Genomic DNA, 25,856 nt, shown 5'->3' with positions numbered 1-25,856 from the left:
TAGGAAGCATTATAGTAGAGGGTAAGAGGAGTCGAGGAAGACCTAGGAGAACTTGAAATGAGCAAATAAGAATTGACTTGCATGAGTTACGCCTCTCTGCGGACCTAACTAGGGATAGGAGCAGTTGGAAACGTCATATCCATTTCTTAGATTACTGTTATCCTCTTAGTTTACCTTTTAGTGTCCTTAACCTTTTTCTTTTATCGTTTCCTTTCTATTAGTTTTTTGTTTTCTTTTGTAGTGGTTCTACTTTTATTTTTATAGGCCTTTAAGTTATCTTTCACGTGTAATCACGTCTCTTTATCTTCCTCGAGTCGGGGGACTCTTTTGGCCGCGCTCTCCTTTATGGGAATGAGTTGCCGCCGTCTTTCCCTCCCCGGACCCTGGCTTTAGTTTTGCTATGAGTGGGATATACTAGGTAGGATGATGATGATAATGATTCCCTTTATTTTCCCAAAAATTAAATCCAACTATATTTATAGTATTTCATCCTTTTCTTTGTGTTTGTCCACATTATTTTTTGTACGTTTTAAAAGTAAATTTAAGTCTCAATATCTTAAAAAAGCATCATAAAAAATTTTTAAAAATTGTATTATGAAAACTTTGCATCAAGAATCTTTCAAAGCAAATATGAATGTATTTTATCATTAATATATCCCTTAAAAACCTTAATTAAATGTATCTCTCCTAAGTGAAAAATTCTAAAATAGACAAACAAAAGGAAACGGTGAGAGTATCAAATAAATACTATTACATCAAATTAACACATAGCAATAAGTTACAAGTTACTAGTACAATGTGGAATCTCCTTTAAGGAAATTCAATGACATTTTCTTATATTCACTATCAAGCTCCCTCACTGCTTCAGTAAAAGCAGTACAATAACTCCATGAATGTTCCAGGAAATTTGGGCATCCAAATACCAGACAGTTTCATCGGTTTTTATAGCAGCATTTGAACCAACTTTCCGATGAGTAATTCTAGTCAGAATACTTCTTCAATGAACAATCATATACGATCAAGCGCCTCCAGGCCAGTACCCATGATTTGCATCACAAGACTGTGTTGTGCCAGATAATGTAAAAACTTCCTGTCAGCCATTTTTTCCAAAATGTGATAAAAAAGGTGATTTCGGTGTGGCAAGCTAATACTGCTAACATCTGCAGGTTTTACAGGCAGCAAATGCGAGTAACAGAGGAATCGAGAAAGTGTAAACCGGGCAATGTAACACCGGATTCATCTCATAAGCTTTCACCAGCGTTCTGCAATTCTGCACACAAATCGCAGAAACAAGTTTTAGAAAAAAGAAAAGAAATCGGATAATACATTTTAACCGAGATTTAAGAGAGATTTTATTTGATGAAACTAAGGTTACCTTAAAATGCTTGTATAAGATCAGTAGACAAAATACCAAAAGAAGTTTTCTGATCCATCGTGTACCTATAAGAAACTTCGACGATTTATGAATTTGACGGTTATTCTGTCTAGATATCGGAGTCTCCTTATGAAGATCATCCTCCTTTTTCCTTGCAAGTGCTAAAAAGTGTATTCGATACTTCTCACTTTCTGCAGCGAATCCAATAGCAACCAAAAGAGAAGGGAAAACGACGAATACCAGATGAGGAATAACTATTACCATTATATCAGGAAATCCGAGGAATTCCAATTTCCTGCCCGTCTCAGGTTGTTTCACTACCCAGCCCCGGTATGTCATATACCCCCTTTCACCACCAGCAGTAAATATTTCACCAGAAAACCAAGGGAATAGAACAAGGTATAGCGAGTAGCCTAGAAAACCAAACCACACTGAACGGAGCTTGTAAAATTCCGTCAAGACCCATCCAAAACCACTTATAAAACTTCTATCGGTATTGAAATTCTGCAATGTGAAGTGTTTCTTAGAAAACATTCGTAGAGCGAGAGGTAGAAGAAGAATAAACAGGAAGGACCCAAGAATAAAACAGAGTATTGGGAAATACAAAGCAGCCCATTGGCAACCCATGACCATAAACTCTTTCCATGTCCAAGACGGAGAGCTAGGAATACCATTTACTGAAAATGGTCTTAACTCGGCTAAGTTTGATCTGCCTTCCCTGTCGATTGCTTCTATCTGCAGCCAGTATCTATCTGGAGATGGGTCCACAAATGCTTTGAAATTCCAAGCTGTAGCGTACAAAGCTCCTCTTGAGGAGTCATCCTTGATCATTGTCATGGGTTGCTCCAAAACCAGAACAAGTCTTCCGAGGTGAGAGTCATACACTCGAGCCACGACTGAGATGATTGGAGACGACGAGAAGACCAAGGCTCTTATTGTCATATAGTGTGAGGGGTCCATCAATTGATGCTTAAATTCGTTGAGTTCAGATGAAGTTAAAATAAAGCGCGAGTCAAGTGGAAAAGTGGGTAAGATGATAGTTTTCTTAGCATCCGACTTCAAGTTTATGTCGACAAAAGAAGCATGACCTCTATCGACAGCCAAAATGCGCATAAATCTATTCTTCCTCCAGTCACCCATCTCCCACTCCCAGAATTCCTGAATTTGGGATAACCCATTCGAAACATTCTCAGAGGATCGTTGCATATTTAGCTGCATGAATTCGTTGCCTGATCGGTGGTGCCGTTTCAAGTTCTTCCCAAACCTTGAGTGGAGATGTCCACATAGGTAAGCATAAACCGAATGCTTGAGATAAACATCTTTCAGGGTCCTTCCAGTTTCGGAGGCCGCTGAGAATGAAAGAGGAAAATGCCCGAATGAGATCTTCGTCACTTTGTTCTTTGGCTCAGCATCCCATTTTGATAGTTCAGATTCCAAATCAGCTAATAGTTGATCAGTTGGATGCCCAAATAGATTGGTTGGACCTCTAAGGCCAACAGCCATGGTGGTATCGATCCCAACAAATAGATGCCTTCTAATTCCAGTCTGCATGATACGACACACAATAATTATATAAAGCAACTACAACAAGCAAGCAACAATAACAATGCAATACACCAATGCCACTAAGTGGAAACTACATCAAGCAAGATTGTCATAACTAAAACAATGTGAAGTAGTGTTGTTGGCACTTTGTCATCAACTTCAATGAGCCGTAAGATACTGATATTTCTTGCAGCTATGGTCCTTAAGCCATTCATCTACTAAGGGCAAGTTCTCTTCAACCTATTTTTTAAACTTATTACTTATTCTAATTGAAATCAGATCATATCAGACCAGATCAGATCAACTATCTTCTTATCTTCATCTACACTTGTAGAGTATGAAACATGATATTTCTTGAAAGTGATAGCAAGAAATTACCTGAAGTGTGACACTATTTACATGGCCATTTCTTCCTGCAAGGGTATTCAGACTGTAGTTGGAAAAAAAATCGAAGGTGCCACCAACGGATGGCACTCCAAAATTATCGTGATTGCCTCTAAGATCATAGAAGATGCTCTTGTCAAGCCCACTCTTCTTGATTACATCTTCCATCACATCCCGGTATTCCACCCACTCTTGCTCATTTTGTTTCATAGTTAATAGATCTTTGCTCTTCCCATCTAGTTACAATTGAAACAAAAACATTTAGAAAGCATAAGGGTACCCAATAAGTATTCTTGCTAGCCAAAGAAATGATAGTCAAAAATAATACACCAAGTAAAAGAACACAGACAAAAAACCTAATATTCACCAATACGTAACTATCCACTTCTCGTTCCACATCCAGATCAAGAACAACTAGCTAGCTTATTATACTAAGCAAGCTCCCATCTCCAATTGCCAAATAAAACGTAATTCATTCATAGCACAAAAATATGGTTTCGGTCACAGTAGTAATAATGGATTTCAGAGTTGTATCGGTTTATATATTGATGGAGGGAAGCTCAAAGAAGCTTTACAATACAGTTGTGATACGAAAATGCTGAAAATATTTTGCACTATATACACCGGAGTCTGCAACCACAAGCTAATCTATCTTACTAATAATAACATGGCTAACAAATTATATGTATATTTAACAATCTGAAGTCTAAACACGCAATTCTTTACATACTTTCGAAAACGATTTGAGAATAACACTATGTTTGGATAGAGAGAAATAGAAGGAAAGGAATGGCAGGGATTTGGAAGGAAGGAGAATATCTGAATATCTTATTTCGATAACAAAAAGGGAGAGAAGAAATTTGCAAGGATGGAAAATGGAAAGCATAGACAAGTTTTGTTAAGAAAACAATCTCTCCAAAGGTGGAAAAATTTGGAGGAAAACACTCATTTTCCTTCCTTTTCCCTTCCCTTCCCTTCGAAACAAACAAGATGCACTTTCCCTCCTTACCCCTCACCTTCTTTCCCTTACTCTTCCCTTCCTTTTTCTTTCCTAATTTGCTATCCAAACATAGTGTAAAGACAGGATATTTGACGTTCTAAAGAATTGTTTGGTACACATTGCACTAAACATCTATGTGCATTATTGAATACACATTACAATACCATCAAAAATAAAAATAAAAAATTTCTTATAACATTATAGTATATGTGGTGATCTGTTTGGTACTTGTGAACCAATAAATCAATATTAGAGGGACGACATTTGAAGGTTCTAAGGATCTCAAACTGCACCGGTTCAAACCATTTCTATGGTGGAATTTACACATGAAACATATGATCTTAAAACTCCGCCTATCACATTTATATTCTTAGATAGATCTTATTGACCTAGCATTCCTCTTTAAAATCACTTATAAACACACAATAAGGAAACTTCTGCCAAACCAAACCAATATACAATACTTAATCTCTTGAATGAATCAAACACCCACCTCCCAAAAACAAACTTTTTCCATAACTAAACCACAACCGACCTATAAAATCAACTAATTTTATCCAAATAACAAAACAAACAAAAAGTACTTAAATTCTAGAATAAAGTGAACACCTACCTCCCAAAAATTTGTTGTCATTTAGAGCGTATAATGGTCATCGAAAATTAAATTAAATAAATTAATTTGAGAATATTCCAAGGTTGCAAAGTTTATGTTTTTAGCAAAAAGTAGTGTTCACGGATCGTGAAACAACTCGCAGCTCGCGAGAAAGAAAGGAAAAGCTACTGTTTTGTAGAAACAGTAGGTCGCGGCCCGCGCGTTTTGCGCTGTTTTGCGGATTCTTCTTTGAAACGTTAGTTTATTCGTTTGCTAGTTTAATGTAACTACCAACGGTTAAATATGGTTATATATTAACCGGATATATTGGGATAGATTGATTGAAAGACGTCATTAGTTCGTGAACCAATCTTGTGTTTCATGGAGTAATATGTTGCTTCGTGAAAAAGTGTAAGCTATTCTAAAAATATAGAAGGCTTGTGTGGTTATTTTCTACATGCAATTTCTAATTTCTTTTCTTCTCAAGCACTTTACATAGAGAACTTGCAATCCTCGATTGTAATTTTCCGTATCTTCTTCCATTTAAGTTTTCCTTACATCGTTCTAGATTCCGTGTGCTAGGAATTTAGTGTAATTCTTTGTATCTCAGAACATATTTTCCAGTTTATTCCCAAGCACCGTAGTAGGGAGGAAAGTTTTAGGAAAGAGCATCTCGCCTAGAATTAATATCAATTTCAAACAAAATCTTCTTGTTACTTTGTTCGGGTTTGAAGATCGGTTTCTCGGAATTATCGATGGTGTACATAAGCATGATTCTTGATTGTCATATGTGATTTTTTTCCTTTTACAAACTTGTAACTTTATTCTACTGTTTATTTAATAAATAAAGTAACACATTTACAACAAAATCAACATTTCCATTAATCAAACCAAACCCGCCTCTAAAATCACCTAAATTCACAAAAAACAGTAAATAAAATGCATAAATAATGAAATTGTATATAAAAAATAGAAAAGAGAAACCTGTAAGATCACCAGTAATGAGAATAAGGGAAGGGTTAATGATGGAAAGATAAGGACCCACAAAAGTCTTGAAATCAAGAGCTCTATCGGGATGATGAACACTGAAGTGAAGATCAGAGAGTTGAACCACCCAAACTACTGAGTCAGGGCCGCCTTTGACTTCTATAACTCGGCTTAAGGTCGGGTCGGGCTGCCCAGAAATAATTACCGCCATTAAAATGAATATGAGGAATTTGAGGGTGATTGCTGCCATTTTTGTCCCTCTATGAGCCAAGGATGCTAACTTGATGCCTTCCTAATTTCCTATATTGTCAAGTCAACCATCGTTGGTGGCTCGGTGGGTATTTCTAACTTCCTGTCGCCTGTCTTCTAAGCAAGCCTATTTGGTTGTTTTTCTCGTGTTCGTTGAGACTTGAGTATAGGGATCACAATTGCGAAAAATGGTACAGATTTCTAATTCGGAAATAAATCTGAAACCCCATTGAAATTAGTGGAATATAATCAAAAAATTTAATATCTAATCTGAAATTAATTCAATCGAAATATTGAAAAAATTGTGTCAAAATCGACTTAAGTCCGAAACTCACTATTTTGATCTATTTTCAATTTTATGTCATCATTTACGATTACACGTCATCATTTTTTAATGATTATATTGGTCTTTTTTATTAGAAAATATTTTTTAAAAAATAAATAGTTATTATACATATAGTTTTTTGAAAAAAAATAATAATATCTTTGACCTGTTGGGTTGTACCCGAGCCAGGCACGACAAGACTCGATCCGAAACTACACTACAAAAAAACGCACCAACATAAACTGACCAAAACAGTCTGAGATTAGTCGGTCGGTGTTGAGTTAGTAGGCAAAAAATCACAATCAGTTGGCATTTTAGTTGGAATTCCGACTAACTCAGAGCTGGTAGGAAGTTGGTCGAAATTCCAACTATCACAATTTCAGTCACTATTTTTCGACCACCAATAGGTAGGAAAATAGTCGGAAATTTTGAAAACCCAAATTTTAACTGATTTTCCAAAAATCAGTCATTTAAATTATAGTTTAATATCCTGATTGATTTCTGACCAAAAACAGTAGGAAAGGAGTCAAAAAAGTCAAACTTGAATTTTGACTTGATCTTCTCAAAAAAGGCGGTTCATATTTCCGACTAATTACCTACCATAATTCAATTGGTAATTAGTTGTATTATTAATTACTAAAATATTAAATATGGTCAAATATGGTCAATAACTTTGTTGGAGTTGAGATCTCTCTCTTCTCCTCTTGTTCCTTTTGCCGGAATGGGAGATTTTAGTTTCGCCATTATTGAATTTATGGTGGGTAAAGACATCTTAACTAGACTCCAATCCAACTTGAAGCCTTTTAATCTTATTTGCCATGTCAGCCAACACTTGCTGCTGAAGTGCAGCATTATAGTGTTGCAAATGGCGCGGATTTGTGCCGAGAAGACAGTGGTAAGGTTTTGTGCAAGTATGTCCAAATCCTGGCGGGTCACAGCTTGATTGTTTCCTTGACCCGTGGAAGAATTTGTATCTGTACAATGCACAGTTGCGCTATGAGTAGGATTCTTCTTGAGATCCATGGATTTTTGTTCAAGTTAAGTATTTATAATAATGTCCCCACAGACGGCGCTTAAATGTTTCGATAATAAAACACGAAAGTGCAAAAGACACTAAAAGTACCTGAAGATGAAGTGTTATCCGGGACAATTGTTTATTAGCTGGAAGTGTCTTATGATCTCCTACCACGAAAGTTGCTTCAATTCCTACAATACAACATTAGCCTTGCCCGAGGGTTGTTTCTCGGAAAACCCCTCTGATGCTCAAGTTAGATCGGGAAACAGATTTCAAAGAATGTATGATAATGAATGCAAGATGATCGTATTGTAGGATGAGTTCCAATTAACTATGTGAGATTTTGGCTAAGTATTCCGATTGAAAGTAGGATGACTATGTATTTTGGCAGAGTAATGATATATCATATGAAAACTTATGGTAAATGAATTATGTAGGGAGTATTTATAGTAATTAATGTAGGGTTAATTTTGTAATTCAATATGAGAACATGGACATTATGTAAACCGTAAAGTAGTGGAGAGTAGTGGGTTGACTAGTTTTTAGGGTTACAAGTTAAGTTACTTGGAGGGAAAGCATGGGATGATAAGTTTATTTAAGCCTCTTGATAACAAGTCAAGATTAGGTCAACAGGGTAGTTAGGTCATGAGGGTATTAAAGTAATTTCATAATAATAATAAACAAAGAAACAAATGAATATAAATATGTAAAATATTACCCATGGCAATAAGTATGGTAGAAAGACTAATGCAACTAATATGTGTCTTAATGTCTTTGTTAGTAGTATGGACAGATGTAATATGTAGGTCATTGAGATCAATTGGCATCTCTTAAGTTCAAAATAAAATCAAGTAATACATATATATATTCCCTAAAAGAGTTCGTTAATGTATTGACTTTCATATAAACGATCATAGTTCAAACCCATATACGTTTTATATAAAATAAAAATAAAAATTAATTTTTTTTCCTAGATTCGCCACTAGTTAGTAGTGGTAATGGAGAGGTACCACTATGGGAGAGAAAGAAAATGGTGGAAGAGAGGTAGAAAGTTAGGATTTTAGGAAAAATAAACTTATGTTTTCGACACTATAAAAGTAATACTCTCTCTAATTTACAATAATTGTCCTATTTTCTTATTAGCTAAGTTCATCTTAAATGTCCCATTTTTATTTTTAGTCATGATTTTATTACCATTTTACCCTTTCAATTAAAAAAATGCCCTCATTTAATTTTATTAACCCTCTTAACTAATAATTAAAACTTTATAATTAAATCCCCTAATACCCACCTAATTTACTACTCCCTCCTTTATTATAATCTCTCACCTTCTAGATTCTTCTAGATTCTTCTAGATTCATCTAAAAATCCAAACTCCCTCACTTCTCATCTTATGTGTCTGCCTTCTTCACCTTCATCTTCATCTTCATCTTCATCTTCATGTCCCATTTTTCATCAGTCTTCATCTTTTTCGTCATTCTTCATCTTCTTCTTCTTCGTCTTGCTCCTGTTCTTCATCCTCACCGAAGCTCGTCATCTTCATCTTCATGTTCTTCCCTTCCTTCGTCTTCTAGATCGAATAAAAGCCTTAATTTTACATCTTCATCTTCATGTTTTTGATCCTAGATCTACTTTTTGGGTAAGGAATTGCGATTATCAGATAAAAACCCTATTTTTTCGTGATTATCATATAAAGCCATAAAAATGCTCTTCCTCTCCTTCGTCTTCCAAATCTGAATTTATTCTGAAATTTTCATTTTTAGGTTTATAATTTAGTCGTTTTTCATTTTTCTTACTTTGGGTTGTTAAAGATCTGATTTTGTTCTTAGTTTGGGTTTGTCGTTCATAGTTTGGGTTTGTCGTTCATAGTTTGGGTTGTTATTAAAGATTTGATTTTGTTCTTAGTTTGTTGTTAAAGATATGGAATTGTACATGTAATTCTTAGTTTGGGTTGTTTTTGTTAGTTTTTTTGAAATTTTGTTTTGTTTGATTTTCCTTCTAAACTGATGTTCTCCTTTTGGGTTCATTTAGAAATTAAAAAAATGATTAAATTTTAATTACTTTAATTAATTCCTGTTAATTGCACATGTGACCCATCATTTTAGGTGGTCCGTCCCAATCTTTAATATTCGTGCTCAAACAAATTGGACAATAGTTATGAACTGGAGGCAGAATAATATTCTTTGTTGTAAATGTTACTTTGCATTCTATCTATTAGAAATAAAAAATCCCTCCTATTCAGCTTCAGTTTACGTGTCTCATTTTCTTTTATGGTCAAGTCAACTTAATTGTCCCATTATTTCTAATTGTCCCATTATTTTTATTTTTGGTATGGATTTTTGACTTTTATACTTTTAGTAACTTTATCCTATTTTCAATTATACCTATATTAATTTTTCTCTTTTATATTAAAAAATCCATAATATCACTCTTTTTCCTACCCTTAGGATTTCACTTTTTTAACTCTTCGTAGGGAGTATTATACAATGATAAAAGATAGCTGGAATAAAATATTTACAATATATATAACAATAAAATAATATCTTTGAGATATGTTTACTACCCGTCTCCCCCAATTCGAGCAAATGTCCTTTTTGATTTTTAGTTAGGTTATCTCAATTGTCTTATTTTTATTTTATTTTTATTTTTATTTTAAGTAATGAATATTATACATATAGGCACTTTTTTTGTGGTAATCTCCTCCTGAATTTGTACATAGAGAACCAATTTTGTGGTGGTCTCTTTCTAATTTTAAGATGTAGACTCATTTTAATTCTGATTTGGTAAATATTTATGTAAATTCCAAAGACATTTTGCCTTCTCCTAGTCAATAGATGTAGACACTTTTTTTTATTGTGGTCCTTGCAAATATCAAATGAGATATTTTCTTTGAGGAGGAGGAGTATTATTTTAATAGCACTTAGAAATGAATCCAATAGAAGGACAATTTAATATTTATACGATTTTATAAAAATAAATTTAAAATTATAAATTATGTAAAAAAATTAATTTGGACAAAAAAATTAATTTTAAATCGACTCGAAATTAACCTTATAATCTAAATAAACACTTTTGAATCCAATACATAACAAGTATAGCACAAATTCTTGAATGTGAAGTAAAGCCTTACAAGTATAACCACATAAAAGACAAAAAATGTCTGTCTCTTTTATCTCATTTCTTGTGCTACTATTGAAAAAACCGGTTCACTGTATCATACAAACTAGTTGGTGCAACTTATGCTCACATCTCCTTTTGTTATACCTTTCATGTAAATAAATTGGACGAAAATATGATGTATTAAGGGGATTACATGGGATATTAAATCATCTAATGGTTTCTTCTAATTATGCAAGGTTTAATTGTTCACTCATCTATATTTAACAGTTGACAATCCACAGGTTGAATGGTTTATAGCATATTTTGGGTACCCCACCATCTAAAACTCCCAAAAATAAGAGATCTCAATACTAAATGGTACTATTCAGATTCGATTTTGAGCAACACTTTTTAAGTGATTTTTTTTGTAATTTTTTATATTTATTTATAGTAATTGTAGAATATAATAGTACAATTTATTTTGTTTTGAATTTTTTTTAGTGGAAAAAATTTTATCTTTTCATACGATAAAAAGCCCTATTTTAAAAGAAATCGTAAAATTAAATAGGACATTTAAAACCTTTGCTCTGCCCCTCTATATATATATATACACTACAGACGTTAAGAAAACACAAGGTCTTGTAGCCAAGACTTCGAGGACTCTTTTTATGTTCTTACAACAAGATTTGCATCTTCTAACAGCTTAACAACATCTCTCATAGTAGGCCTTTTTCTTGATTCCTTTTCAGTGCATTTCAATGCTATGAACAATACATCATAAACTTGCTCCATGACTTTTGAATCTTGAAACTCATCTAGAAGTGAGGGATCAATCACCTTATCAATCTGCTCCGAACAGCTCCATACTGACCTCACCCATCCAACTAAGTCGATCCCCTCAGGAAACGATGCATCCACTGCTCGCTTCCTCGTTAATAGTTCGAGCAAAACCACCCCATAGCTGTACACATCCGACTCCTTACTCCACGTTGTTGCATACGCATTTTCTGTCCCATGAAATTATCGAAATGAGTCCTCTAACTTTTGATTTTGATCATAAAACCATACACATATAGGCCTAATTACCGGGAAAAAAAGAAAATTCTACGCGGTAACACTGAGGTATTGGGTTTTCCATGTCGTAACCAAAGCTTTTTAAAAATCTACGCGGTAATCCTGAGGTTAACCAAAATTTTTTTCCGTGACCTTTTTAGACAGAAAACGTTAATTACAAAGCTTAAACCTTGTTGTACGCCCATTCATTCGTTTCACCAGATCAAATTGCATCAGTTTAATAAATTTCCCCCACAATATAAACGCTAACTCTATCATCTTTTCTCTAAATCATATTTATTCCCCCATATTCATACCTAATTTTTTTCTATTCTCTTCTACTATCAAATTATGAAACTGATGCAATATGATCTGGTGAAACGAATAAATAGGTGTACAGCAAGTTTTAAGCTTTGTAATTAATGTTTTCAAACGTATTCTATACAAAAAAAGTCACGGAGAAAAAATTTGATAAACCTCATAGTTACCGCGTAGATTTTAAAAAAGCTTTGGTTACCATATAGAAAACCCAATATCTCAAGGTTACCACGTGGAATTTCCAAAAAAAATATAATATATACCTGGTGAAATGTAGCCTATAGTCCCAGGAACAGCAATTGAATGCGTTGATATGGAAGGTTGATCGAGAAGTTTTGCGATGCCAAAATCAGAAATGTGAGGCTCCATTTCACAGTCGAGGAGTATGTTCTCAGGTTTAATGTCGCGGTGTAGAATAGGAGGATCACAATCAAAGTGAAGGTAGGCTAATCCATGGGCTGTTCCGAGAGCTATCTTGTAGCGAACATCCCATCTTATTACCGATAAAGGGCTTGTCCGATGAAGTACATCACTAAGGCTACCATTTTCCATGTATTCATACAGTATTAGGCCATAATTTCTTGTCAACCAGAAATTCTTCAATTTCACTAAATTCCTATGCCTGATCTGTCCTAGTGTCTCGATTTCTCGTGCCATGCTCATGCTTGCACTTCTTTCTTCACTAAAAGAAAGCTTCTTGACAGCATAAACTTCGTCTGGGCCTAACACCGCCTTGTAGACAGTTCCGTGGGCTCCTCTTCCAATGATGTGGTGATCATCAAGATGTCCGGTAGATTCCATGATTTTGTTGAATGTATAAGAACTCTCGTTGCTTGCATCTTCAATATATTTTCTTCTCTGTTTACAAAATAAACAGATCAGAACAAGTGCAGCGAGCAACGGGAAGATTGATGATCCAAGGATGATCATTGCAATGTAAACTTTGCGCAGTCCTTTGTGATTCATCGGCTTAGTACTACAAAGTTTGAGATGTTCGTTTTGCATACAAGCAGTGCCAGAGTTAGAGCAGTCTAAACATAGCTCAGGATTCCCAAGAAATGATGAGGGTGATTTGTCGAAGAACTTCAACAACGATGGAGGAATTGGACCTGAGAAAAGATTATACGAGATGTTGATGGTGTCTAAACCCGACATATTTGCAAGCGATTCTAATGACCCTGTTAGATGGTTGTGAGATACATCAATCCATCGTAGACTGCCCAAATTACGGAGATCAGGGGGCAAGTGCGCTGTCAAACGATTGCCACTAAGATTCAAGGCAGAGAGGATCAAATTCTCTGATGCTGTGATTGAGGATGGAATCGATCCTTCTAGTATATTTCCTCCAAGATGAAGCTCTTGGAGCATCTGAAGCTCAGACAAATATGACGGAATTTCTCCAGTGAAGCGGTTTTCACTCAAATCTAAAAACGATAACGATGTCAAACTTCTAAGACTTGTGGGTATGGATCCGTTGAAAAGATTGAAAGAAAGGTCCAACTTAAGCAAATTACGCCAGTTGCCTATATCAGGCGGCAAAATGCCATCCAATCTATTGCGAGACATAAAAACCGAACCAAGTTGAGTCAACTTTCCGAGCTCTGGAGGTAGCGAGCCTGAAAGTTCGTTGGCGGTGAAGTTGATCCATGAAAGATTATGACAATTACCAAGGCTTAAAGGCACATTCCCAAGAATCCGATTTCCACTCAAGTCAATGAAAGAGAGGCTATGGTGTTCCATAAACTCTGGAATCACCCCGGTGAGATTATTTCGTTCAAATCTCAACCTTATCAAACTAGAGCAACTTCCAAGCTCAGGCGGTATGCTTCCACTGAGCATATTGCCACCCATGTCTAGTACTTGAAGTTGTTTATTGAAGCAAAGATTGGGCGGAATTTCTCCGGTAAACTTATTTTTCGTGAAATCGATCACTACCAAACTACTATTAATCCCCAAGTGAAATGGTATCGTTCCAGAGAACTGGTTATCGGCTAAAGTAAGATTCTTGAGGTGTTTGAGATCAGCTAATTCAACAGGCAGTTCCCCTGACAAGTTGTTATTATAAATTAAAAGCAGCTCGAGGCTCGGTATCTTCCATATTCCTAGTGGAACCTCGCCTGTCAGGCTATTATTATGTAAGCGAAGGACTTGTAAGTTTGTTAACCTTACAAGTTCGCTTGGGATTTCACCCTCGAGTTTATTGTCATTCAACTGCAACTTGGTCAAAGACTTGCAATTTCCAAGCTCAGGGGGTATCGTCCCTGTGAACGAGTTCTCCGATAGGTAAAGAGTTGTTAGTTCGGTGAATGATTCAAAGAAAGTCGGAATTGTCCCTGTTAGATAGTTAGCCACAACCGAGAAGACTGACAAACCGCGACAATTGCTCAGGGATTGTGGGATTACCCCACTAAAATGGTTTTCTGACAAGTCTAATCTATCCAAATTCCTGCAGCTACGAGAACCGAATGATGGGATATTACCCTCTAGCCTGTTTGTGCTCACATCAAGATCAGTCAGATTTTCCAGATTGATCAGACTCGAAGGCAACACACCAGTAAAACGGTTGTCGTTTAGATACAATTCTTGGAGTGCAGAACAATTCCCAATGGAAGGTGGTATAGCTTGAGTTAGGTGGTTGCTGTTAACCCAAAAATACACAAGTTCAGATGCATTCCCTAGATTTGAAGGGATGGGCCCACTAAGCTGGTTATCGCTAAAGAAAACAGTCTGAATTTGTGGGATTTGAAACAAAGAAACAGGAATCTTGCCTATAAGTGAATTCTCAAACAGGCTAATTTGCTGCAGATTTTGCAAGTTTCCTATATTTTTAGGGATATTACCTGTGAGATTGTTTACTGATAGGTCCATCACCTGTAGAAGACTACACTTGGAAATTTCAATAGGGATGGAACCAGATATTGCGTTTGAACGAAGATCAAGGGTTTGTAAATGGCCTAATTGCCCAATTTCAGGTCCCAAAAGACCAGAAATCCCTAGATTGGACAAGTTAAGAGAAACCACATTCTGGGTTTTGTCACATTCAATACCTTTCCAAGAACATGGGGTAAGTTCAGAAGAATCCCAACTATGTTCCATAGATTTTGGAACTACCCATCTACTCAAAAGTGAAATTAAAGCTTCCCCATCTGAATTCAATGAAGATGAAACACTAAACAGAACAGAGGTAACCCAGAAAAACAACAAAATGGTGGAGTTTTTATTGTTTTCCATGGAAGCTTAATATGTAGAATTTGCAGAGAAAAAGGAAGATAAAGGATGGAAATTTACCTGAAATTGGATATATTCTTGAAGCATGAAAGTTGAATCCAACTTCTTACAACATGAAAGAAAGAAAAAAACATTCTTTATCTGTTTTTTGTTCTTGTTGGGAAATTTGTTTTCATATGATAGTTAAATTTCAGCATTTTCATAATGAGCTTCATATGTTTTTATGCATTTGTTTGTAATTTTAGTAGAGTTGGAAGAGTAGGTAATGTGATTAGGACATAGTATATGGGTCATGCTACTGGTGGAATTTGGGAATGGTGGGTCCCATCCAAGTGGTATAACCTCGTGACCCTTATGAATTCGGGAATAAATAGATGGTGATGGTGGGTCCCATCCAAGTGACCCACATACTATGGACTATGTCAAAGATGTGAACTTGTGGGCTATGAATATGATCTAGTAGGGTTTCATCATTTTTTGAATTGAAAGCTAAGTTTACTTGCATCATTGGTTTGGTCACTTTCATACTTTTAGGGGGCGTTTGGTTGGGGGTATTAAGGAAAGGGAAAGGGAATGAAAATACCCCATTCCCTTTGATGTTGTTTGGTTCGCATTTTGAATCATTCCGTTTACCCAATTTTAGGTTTTGGTTAACCTAAATCACGTAATCCCCATTCCCCACCTCCCCCTCCACTTTCCCATTCCATTCCCTTCCCCATTCAGCTCCTGCTTCCTTCCTCGCCTCCCTACTGCTGCTGCTGCCTCCTTCCTCGCGCCTCCCTCCTCGCGCCTCCTTGCTGCTGCTGCTGCGCCTCCATTAACGGAATCTCCATTAACAGGTGAGTCTTCCTTTTTCTTCTTTCTCCTTTTTTAGATTTCTGCTGCTGTTTTCGTTTGCTTTTTTGTTGCTTTTTCTTCTTTCTCCATTAACGGAATCTCCAATTTTAGGTTTTAGATTTCGTTTTCTGCTCCTTCGTTCGTTTTCCCATTTGAGTTCCATTGATGTTGTTGATGCTGTTGAAATCGTTCGTTTTAGATTTAGCTATTGATGCTGTTGCTTGAATCTTGTTGCTTGATTCTTCGTTTTCATTAACAGTGTTGTTCCATTAACAGTTGAATCTTCGTTTTCAGTTGCTTGAATCTTGTTGCTTGAATCTTCGTTTTCATTAACAGTATTGTTCCATTAAAAGTTGAATCTTCGTTTTCAGTTGCTTGAATCTTGTTGCTGTTGAAACCAAATTTGAGTTCACTGTGTTGATGCTTGTTGATGCTTGTTGATTTCCCATTTAAATTGATGTTTGAATCTTGTATGGTGTTGATTGTTGAAGCAGTATTGGTGTATGATTAAATTGATGAATCTTGTTGCTGTATCATTAACTATATCGTGTTGCTGTTGATTGTTGAATCTTGTTGATTGTTGATATCCAAATTGATGTTGTTTTAGAAACTTGGGATTTTAGAAATTGGGATTATTGATGTTGTTTTAGTATGATTAAAAATTGGGATTTTAGAAACTTGATTATGTATCATTGTTTGTTTGTTTGTTTGGTTTTCAAGAATACATGGAAACAAGGTGCTTGGTAATTCTTTGATGTTCTTATTGATGTTCATTTGTACAGAAAATGGCTAGCATTGGTACTTCTTTGAAAAGGAAGAGAAATTGGGATTGTATTCGGTTCATAATTACTATGATTAATTGTGTTGTGTTGCTACATTTGATGTTGTACTCGATGAGAAAAACTATATACGATTCCCATTATGTTAAGCTTGATAAAAAAACTAGGAGAAAAATGAGATTGCACAACTTGAATAGAATGATTAGAGAAAGTGACACTTTGTGTAGGAACTATCTTCGTATAAATCGATACACATTTGGTGTTCTTTTAGAGATGGTTAGAGATATTGGTGGATTAAATGAAACAAGAAACACATGTTTGGAAGAGATGGTTGCGGGTTTCTTATACACATTAGCTCACCATAAGAAAAATAGAATGATGGGTGCACATTTTTATAGAAGTGGTGAAACTATTAGTAGACAATTTCATGCTTGTTTGTTAGCAATCTTAAAGTTACATGATATTCTTCTTAAGAAACCAACACCAATACAAGAGGATTGCAACGATGAAAGATGGAAATATTTCAAGGTAAATAAAAACCAACACTTTAATTTGAGATAAAATGGAGATACTATTACATATTGTAAAGTGATATTGTTTGTTTTGTAGAATTCATTAGGTGCCCTTGATGGTACAATGATTCTAGTGAATGTTCCTTGTGATGAGCGATCCAAATATCGGACTAGAAAAGGTACCCTTGCTATGAATGTATTAGGAGTATGTTCACCCGAGATGGAATTTATATATGTCTTACCTGGTTGGGAGGGGTCGGCACACGATGGTCGGATTCTTCGAGATGCTATTTCTAGGCCTAATGGGTTGAAAGTTCCAAAAGGTAATTTGATTGACGTACTAGATTTTATTTGAGATTAACTTAGTAAGAGAGTAATATTTTTTTTTTAATTTGTCAAGGTTGTTATTATCTATGTGATGGAGGATATACTAATGGAGAAGGATTCCTTGCACCCTATAGAGGGCATCTTTATCATCTTAGAGAATGGAATAATGGCCCCCGACAACCCCAAACCGCCGAAGAATATTTCAACTTAAGGCATGCAAAAGCTAGAAATGTGATTGAGAGATGCTTTGGATTACTCAAGGGAAGATGGGGGATTCTTAGAAGTCCTTCTTGGTTTAGTTTACAAACACATGGTCGAATTGTACTTGCTTGTGCTTTATTACATAATTTGGTAAAGAGATACATGCTTGCAGAATTTGATGATGAGGACTTGTTTGAGGAAAATGATAGTGATGATAATGATGGTGATGATAATGATGGTGATGTTAATGAGGAAGATGATGTGGAGTACATAACCTCCATTGCTGTAACCGATCCATGGACGAATTTCCGAAATACAATGGCCCAACATATGTTCAATGATTGGAGGGCTAGACAACGCAGACTTACTTTGTGATGTTATTCATTTTTATTTAAAACCTCCATTTCTTGTATTTGATTTTCAGACTTGTATGTTTATTTCTTGTATTGAATATTTGTTGGTTCATTCCATTTTTATATACATGCAATTTTGTTTACTATGATCAGTATAGTTCAATTTTGTTTATTTGTATTGAATGTTATAGAGGATGGATGAAAGTAGTGCTAGTGGAGGTGGAAGGGGAAAAAACAAACGATTTTGGACTGCCCAAGAAGATAAGGCTCTTGTGGAAGCCTTGTCAGAGTTAGCTGTTGATCCTCACTGGAGGTGTGAAAATGGATTTAGAAGCGGCTACATGGTTCGCTTAGAGGAGCTCATAGGTAAGGCTCTTCCTGGTTGTGGTTTGAAGGCTCTGCCACACATTGATTCTCGACTTAAGACACTTGTAGCCAAGTTTAGGGCTATTTCTCAAATGTTAAATACAAGTGGATTCGTCTGGGATGATGAAAAAAAAATGATTTCTGTAGATCGGGCTGTTTATGACGAGTATTGCAAGGTATGCCAACCTTTGTACATTTGACATTGTTTACTTTGAACAGTATGGTTCAATTATGTTTGAGATTTTTTGATGATGTTGTACATTTGAATGTTTGGTTCAGAATCATCCGAATTGCAAAAACCTGTTTGGAGTTTCATTTCCGCACTTTCATGAACTAATGAATGTTTACGGCAAGGATTACGCTACCGGAAAACCAGCTGAAGATTATGTTGAAGCAATACAGAATTTGCAAAACGTTGCCCCTCCACAAGTTACACTTGATTCAAGTGATGATGAGGGAATTGATGCTAGTGGTAATGCCACTCAAACTGTTACTTCTCCTCCTGCTAAAAAAATGAAAACTGAAAAAACTTCTAATAAAAGAAGTAAGAGAGGAAATGCTGGTGAAGGTAGTTCTAATGAGTTGGCTAGCTTACAAGCATTCATGAAAGACATGAATGTTCATCTTTCAACTATGGCAAATGTGATGGCCCGCACTGATGATCGTGAGCAAAAAGTAGTTGAACAGACTGAGAAAGTGTTAGAGGAACTACTATCTTTTAATTTAGAAGGTGTAACTCCTAACCAAGTTTTTGAAGTGGCTAACATTCTAACCTCACAACCAAACAAGCTCCTCATATTTTCAAAGTGTCCCGACGCTTTGAAAAGTGATTATGTTAAGAGTCTTCTTGGAGGAAATAGTAATGCTTAGATCTAATGTTGTGGTTCCATGAATGATTTTGAAAAGGACTAGAACACTTTTCGTATGTATTTTGATCTACAAACAAGTCATTATATGTAATTAATCGAGCTACGTTGTTATTATTTAGAGTTATGTTTTTTCAAAAAATAATTTTTTCAAGTTTATCATATAACAACTACTTATTTTTGGAGAAAATATAAAAGAATTTAAAAAATCAAATTTTGATTCCTTAGCTTGAACCAAACAGTCACAAAGGGAATCATTCAGCAGTTCATTCCGTTTCCTGAACACAACCAAACAACTAGGCTAAATTAGGGGAATCCATTTCTTTCTCCTTCATTCCCTTTCCTGATTCCATTCCGATTCCCTTGTGCGAACCAAACGGCCCCTTAATTATTCCATTGTTTTCTAATTCTACCCGAGTAATCACGTAATCTCTTTGTTTTTTTGAGATTTATTAATAATGATATTTTATGAGAAAAAATATCACAATTAATTACAATTTTAAAGTGACAGAAAAATAATAATGTACATCCTATGAGAAAAAATGTTATTCAATATTTTGTTTAAGTTACCGTATTGTGTGTTGAAGTTCTTATTTTTTCAAATTTTTGGAGCTTCATCCATCGATTTAAGTATTTAGCGTTCAGCCCTTTGATGCTTTGGTGTATATAGCAAAGAAATTGTGCTAAGAAAGAACGCAAGTCTTTTGGATCATATTTCGGTGTAAAATGACTAGACTCAAAGTAAGACTATTTTTTTATGTAGTTGTTTGAGGTAAAATTTGAAAGTTTTAAAAGGAGTGAAAAAGGTTTGAATGGACAAATGGTGCGCTTGACTTGTATTCCTCTTCTTTGGTTTTTTAACTGTCCCACTTAAGACTAGTTGGGAAAATTAGAATAATATAGAAGCGAGATCAAGCTCTACTAGTTACTTCCTCAATTCTCTTCAAAATGCACGAGTGTAAAAATTAATTTGTAGTTGAAAAATAAGATAATGTACAATTATATGGTATAAAAACATGATTAAGATGAAAAGAGAGAATAAGTTCATGAATTAATGAGATTTATTGTCGTATGACCTATGCTAGAACAAAGTACTCTCTTTGTTTTCCAATGTTCTTCCCGTTTGGAATATTCGACCTTAAGGAAAGAGAAATTTAATTAATGTTTTTAACACATATTTAAAAAATAAAATATATCCATGTAAAATCTCGTTAGATTCGTCTTAATGTATATTTTTTTATCATATATTTTTTATAATTTTTTATTATGTGTATTTAGAGATATTAAAGTTTAAAATTTACATTGAAAACTATGCTAAAAGTAAATGGTAATAACAAAAAGAAATGGAAGGAATACCATACTTTTAAAGTTCTTAGAAGAACTTATATGCTAGAACAAAATACATCCACAAAAGAGAACCTCTCCATTCTTTGTACTATCATCATAATGTTAGATATTTCAATATTCCAAAGCTTGGTGTAGTCAAAAGAGTATGAAAAAAATAAAAGCTTTTAAGAATCTAAGTCGCTTAAAGTTCTTAAAATTATAGTAAAAGTAAGAATATAGTTCACTCAAATCCTTTACTATTACTAAACTTCAGGCCAGATCCTTCTGCAACTAACACATTATATAATCTAACCTACATCACCCCTCCTATTTAGTTAAAAACTGTTAAAATAATATATCAAAACGAAGGGTAAGAAACAAATTACTAAGAAAAATTGAAGCCTTATGACACTGAGCTGTGTACACCCCCATCTTTTCTTCCACCTTGTGTATTTATGTGCCATTCCAGACAGTAAAAGTAGGAATTCCTCCTCCACCATGACCACCAACGGCAGCCATGTTTTTAGTCCCCGGAGCGAGTGCTGGTGGGACCCAGTTGTTACACCCTGATCCTTGATCATAACTCCCAACAGGCAACAGCTTCTCTCACACTACTACCTTGGTGTGATAAATAGCAGTAATTCTCACACCCACTTTGCTCATTCCCATTCTCATCCCCATACCCATCCTGTGCTACAACTGTAGACATCCCAAGTGGTGGTTCATACACACCACCACCAACGCTATCATTCCCATTCCCATTCCCATAAACAACATAATTAGACCCAGAACAATGCTCCATATTTAACTGAAGCTGTTGATTGAAATGATGTTGGTATTCATGGGTATCTTGTACTTGTTGATTACACCACAATCTTTGGTGCTGGGAAGTAGCATAAGGGTAGTGAATTGCAAGTGGTTGTGCTTGAGAGAATGGAATTCCTGGCCAGGAATGGAAGTTATGACACCCATTACCATAGGAAGTAAGCTGAGAATTATCAGGAGTATCAGCACAAGTGATAGCCCTGTTTAATTGTTTATCAGATGTAGCAGTCAAATCCTCCACATCTTTTAACCTTTTAGCAGCTCCTCCAATGGGAAGTGCAGTGCTATTAAGTATGGCTTTTACATCATATCTGTTTATCTCAAAGTTTGTCACTGCATTTAATCCCCTGAATTTGATTGCTGCTATGTCATATGCTTTTGCTGCTTCCTCTTGTGTGGCTGTACATGTAAACATTTGATGTGGATCTAGGATCCAAAATCATGATTAGCACTAATTTATTGAAGTAAACAATTAAAAAAGTATAAAATATTTTGCAGAGTTTTATTTGTAAAATAAATAACCCACAAAAAATTCATTCCTCCAAATTGAGTTATACAAGAAGAATAATACAATACAAGTTATAATAATAATCTCAAGGCGTGAAAAAAGAAGGAAAAAACCCAATTCCTAAAACAGTAAAAACTAAAAAATGTTTAAATTAATTTTTATAAAAAAGTTATTGGTAGCTCCGCCTATGTAAACATTATGATTCACATATGAGTTGTTTCACATTCGAGATAGAAAAGAAAGATATGTCACTTTATAAACTTAAAAGAGTAACTCCTATTCCTTTTGATTTTAACATTGAACCTCCTTTTTGTTTATAAACGGGTTGCCTTTTTCTCCTCCTAATTTGACTTGTCTAGGCCATTTTCTAAATTCTAACATGTTAAAAAAAATTATTGTTTTCGATTGATTGTATTGAAAGCCAATGGCGGATCTTCCCTTCAACCAACGAACCCCTCAAACTTCTTTCACAACTTAAAATTTTACATTATCTTCCTTTTTTCTAAGAAAATGATTTGATTTTATTAAAAAAATTAATTAGCGTATAAAACATATTCAAGATCCGTGCTCGTTGAGAAAAAACAACACCAATGGCGAATGATACATTGATAAACTTTATGTAGTGTTTGGGAACAAGTATTTCATTTCAAATTTTGGATTTCAATTATGAAATCATAAATAAAGAATTTGAGAATGACAAGCTTTGGATAGCGTACTCAAATTCTCAACTTTAACTACTTTAAGAAGAATGGTGGAATTTAATCCAAATCATTATCATCATCATCATCATCATCATCATCATCCTACCTAGTATATCCCGCGCATAAAGGATTAAAGCCAGGGTCTGGGGAGGGAAAGATGGCGGCAACTCATACCCATAAAAGAGAGCGTGACCAAAGGAGTCCCCCGGCTCAAGGAAGATAAAGAGATGTGATTACACGTGCAAGATAACTTAAAGGCCTATAGAAAGGAGAGCTACTACAGAGGAAAACACAGAACTAAAAGAAAGGAAACGATAAGAGCATGAGGTTACGGACACTACAAGGAAAGCTAAGCGGACATCAGAAGTCTAGGACATGGATGTGTCGTCTCCAACTGCTCCTATCCGTAGTCAGGTCCGCAGAGAGGTTTAACTCATACAAGTCAACTCTTATTTGCTCATCCCAAGTTCTCCTGGGTCTTCCTCGACTCCTCTTACCCTCTACTATAATGCTTTCTACACTCCTCACAGGGGCATTAAAAGTCTTTCTCTGCACATGACTAAACCACCTCAATCTATGCTCGTGCATTTTTTAAAATATAGGGGCTGCCCCTAGTCTGTCCCTAAACTCTTGGTTCCTAATTCGATCCATCAAAGTGCGCCCACACATCCACGTCAGCATACGCATTTCTATAACTTCCATCTTATGTTCGAAAATTTTCTTTACAGGGCAACATTCAGTCCCATACAGCAGAGCAGGTCTGATTGCCGCCCGGTAGAAATTTCCTTTTAACTTGCTTGAGAATTTCCTATCACATAACACTCCGATGGCTGCTCACCACTTGAGCCAACCCGCCTGTATACGATGATTTGCATCCCCGTCAATCTCCCCATCCCTCTGAGCGATCGATCCCAAATACTTGTACTTGGTTGTACTCTTAACAACAGCTCCATCTATGGACACCTTTGATTCACCTACCGGTGATGTCCCACTAAAGTCACAACGTAGATACTCGGTCTTCGTATGGCTAATACGCAATCCTTTACCTTCTAAAGCTTCCCTCCACTCATCCAATTTGTTACTAACCTCCTCTCTAGTTTCTGCTACTAGCACTATGTCATCCGCGAATATCATGGTACCGTCTCCCAGATAAATTTAGAAATCTCTTCCATTATGACAGTAAAGATGAAAGGGCTTAGAGCCGATCCCTGATGTAGCCCCACTTTAACCGGAAAAGGCTCTGTTTTCCCCACCGGTGTTTGAATGCTAGTCGAAACTCGCCTCAATGTATACTGAAAAAATATCTCTAGCCTTGAGGCTTTCCAAGATGACTCGTCGTGGTATGCTATCATACGCTTTCTCCAAGTCAATGAACATCATATGCAGATCTTTCTTTTGCTTCCTATATCTCTCCATCAGTCTCCTCAAAACATAAATTGCGTCAATGGTTGACCTTCCTGGCACAAATCCGAATTGGTTCTCTCTAAATTTAAAATTTTTTGATTTGCCAAACAATAAATAAACCAATTCCAAACTAACTAAATAAAATCATCGTTTCTAAACATGACATTAAAGAAATTTGAAATAATTGTTACTTACTAAATGTGCCAAGATAGAGGTCTTTGTTGCTTGCAACCCTGCCCATCCTTGCTTGCTAACGACCATGTTGATGATGCCTGCTTATTTAATTTGATCATTAAAAGTTTCTACCTTTTGCACATACATAACCTTAGACTTACACAATAAGAATAATTATTCGTAATATTCCTTTTATATAACATATAATAACTTAATTATGTTGGATATAACTATATGTTTAAGTGTTTTTTAATTAAAATTGTTTATTTCATAGATAACTTATGTGCACAAACAAGAACATTACGTTTATTTTTATTGGTATTTGATCTAGCCGACACAAAAATATCAAGTTTAACGTTTGAACAATATTAAATTTGATTGTCTAAGTTTGTTGAAACTGATAATTATTACTCATTAGATAGATTCTCATGTAAAATACGAGTGTAATAAATATTTACTTATATGAATATATTAATATTAATTTATAAAATCAATTCATGTACAACATAAATTAATCATTAAATCAAAACGAAGAAATAATTTATTATACAATTATATTAAAACATATATGTGAAAAAATAGACAAAAAATTACCATCAATCAATAAAATTTTATCAAATTAATTATTGTTAAGCTCTATTATATTGATGAAAACACCCAAGTAAGTCGAGAAATGTCAGTCAACAGTATTTATCAAATTTTAATTAATACAATTTTAACTGCAATTAAATACTTTGTTTGTTAAAAAAATCTATTCTTTTTCTATGATTCCATCATCGAAAGATTTTAGATTTTCCACTAATATATTATATTTTAGTCTAACTTTTAGATTATTATCATGTATGATTACAAAATATTTTTAAAAGATTAATATAATCAATAAATTAACTATAAAATATAATATAAATTTTGAGCCTAAGACTTAAGATTGTGTATATGAAAAAGGAAATAGAAGTAGAGCAGTCCTTCTCCCTCACGCAGCCATTCCTTGTTCAATAATAAGATAAGAAACCTTGAATTAAACAAACCATGATACTTGAAACAAAAGTTTCCAGTTTTGAAGAAGCATCTTACCTGTGGTTCAATACATTTAACCAAGGTTTCAGTTTTCAAGTTTGATGTTACTCATCATAAGTCTTACCTTTGGGTTATTTTTTAGCTCATAAATTGATAGGCTTCAGCAAATGCTAGAAAAGACTATATAGCAAGCTTAAAATAAGGCGTGGCACTTTCTCTGCACATGATATAACGAGCATTAGCATTACTTCTTGGGGTCAGATTTGCTTGAATAATGCAATTTATGTGATATTTCTTATCAAGTACTATTTGCTTGAAGTATCCAATTTGGGATGTCAATGATTACCCATCCATCCCAGGACCCTAACACACCCACAAGAAAGGAATAAAAAGGAAAATGAAAATGAAAATGAAAGAACAAGAAAACACATGCAATGTGGTATGTTTCCAGATAACTTGTTTTTCCATCTTACAAATGATTTTTACAAAT

The 25,856-nt window shown here is 35.0% G+C and overlaps 3 protein-coding genes across 4 annotated transcripts; 1 reads left to right on the top strand and 2 right to left on the bottom strand.

The window, feature by feature from the left end:
- Positions 1–617: 617 nt before the first annotated feature.
- On the bottom strand, positions 618–6,385 carry LOC130817905 (putative metallophosphoesterase At3g03305). Its single transcript, XM_057683870.1, has 4 exons — positions 5,881–6,385; positions 3,299–3,540; positions 1,376–2,920; positions 618–1,270 (listed from the first exon to the last, which is right to left on the bottom strand). The coding sequence occupies exons 1-4, from the start codon at positions 6,131–6,133 to the stop codon at positions 1,154–1,156; spliced, it is 2,157 nt and encodes a 718-aa protein (XP_057539853.1). The 5' UTR covers positions 6,134–6,385; the 3' UTR covers positions 618–1,153.
- Positions 6,386–11,111: 4,726 nt separating this feature from the next.
- On the bottom strand, positions 11,112–15,497 carry LOC130817903 (receptor-like protein kinase). Its single transcript, XM_057683869.1, has 2 exons — positions 12,206–15,497; positions 11,112–11,578 (listed from the first exon to the last, which is right to left on the bottom strand). The coding sequence occupies exons 1-2, from the start codon at positions 15,171–15,173 to the stop codon at positions 11,238–11,240; spliced, it is 3,309 nt and encodes a 1,102-aa protein (XP_057539852.1). The 5' UTR covers positions 15,174–15,497; the 3' UTR covers positions 11,112–11,237.
- Positions 15,498–15,708: 211 nt separating this feature from the next.
- On the top strand, positions 15,709–19,790 carry LOC130817902 (protein ANTAGONIST OF LIKE HETEROCHROMATIN PROTEIN 1-like). 2 transcript variants are annotated; one of them, XM_057683867.1, is made up of 4 exons: positions 15,709–16,009; positions 16,790–17,314; positions 17,396–17,621; positions 17,699–18,331. In XM_057683867.1, exons 2-4 carry the CDS (start codon positions 16,793–16,795, stop codon positions 18,199–18,201), a joined length of 1,251 nt encoding a protein of 416 aa, XP_057539850.1. In that variant the 5' UTR covers positions 15,709–16,009; positions 16,790–16,792; the 3' UTR covers positions 18,202–18,331. The 2 variants fall into 2 exon arrangements, with proteins under 2 accessions (XP_057539850.1, XP_057539851.1); XM_057683868.1 differs by lacking the exons at positions 16,790–17,314; positions 17,396–17,621; positions 17,699–18,331 and adding exons at positions 18,371–18,721; positions 18,825–19,790.
- Positions 19,791–25,856: the final 6,066 nt, after the last annotated feature.

The sequence above is a fragment of the Amaranthus tricolor genome, chromosome 7 (assembly GCF_026212465.1).
Source record: "Amaranthus tricolor cultivar Red isolate AtriRed21 chromosome 7, ASM2621246v1, whole genome shotgun sequence".
NCBI lineage: Eukaryota > Viridiplantae > Streptophyta > Magnoliopsida > Caryophyllales > Amaranthaceae > Amaranthus > Amaranthus tricolor.
The sequence above is the reverse complement of the archived record's forward strand: the minus strand, read 5'-3'. Positions and strand labels throughout refer to the sequence as shown.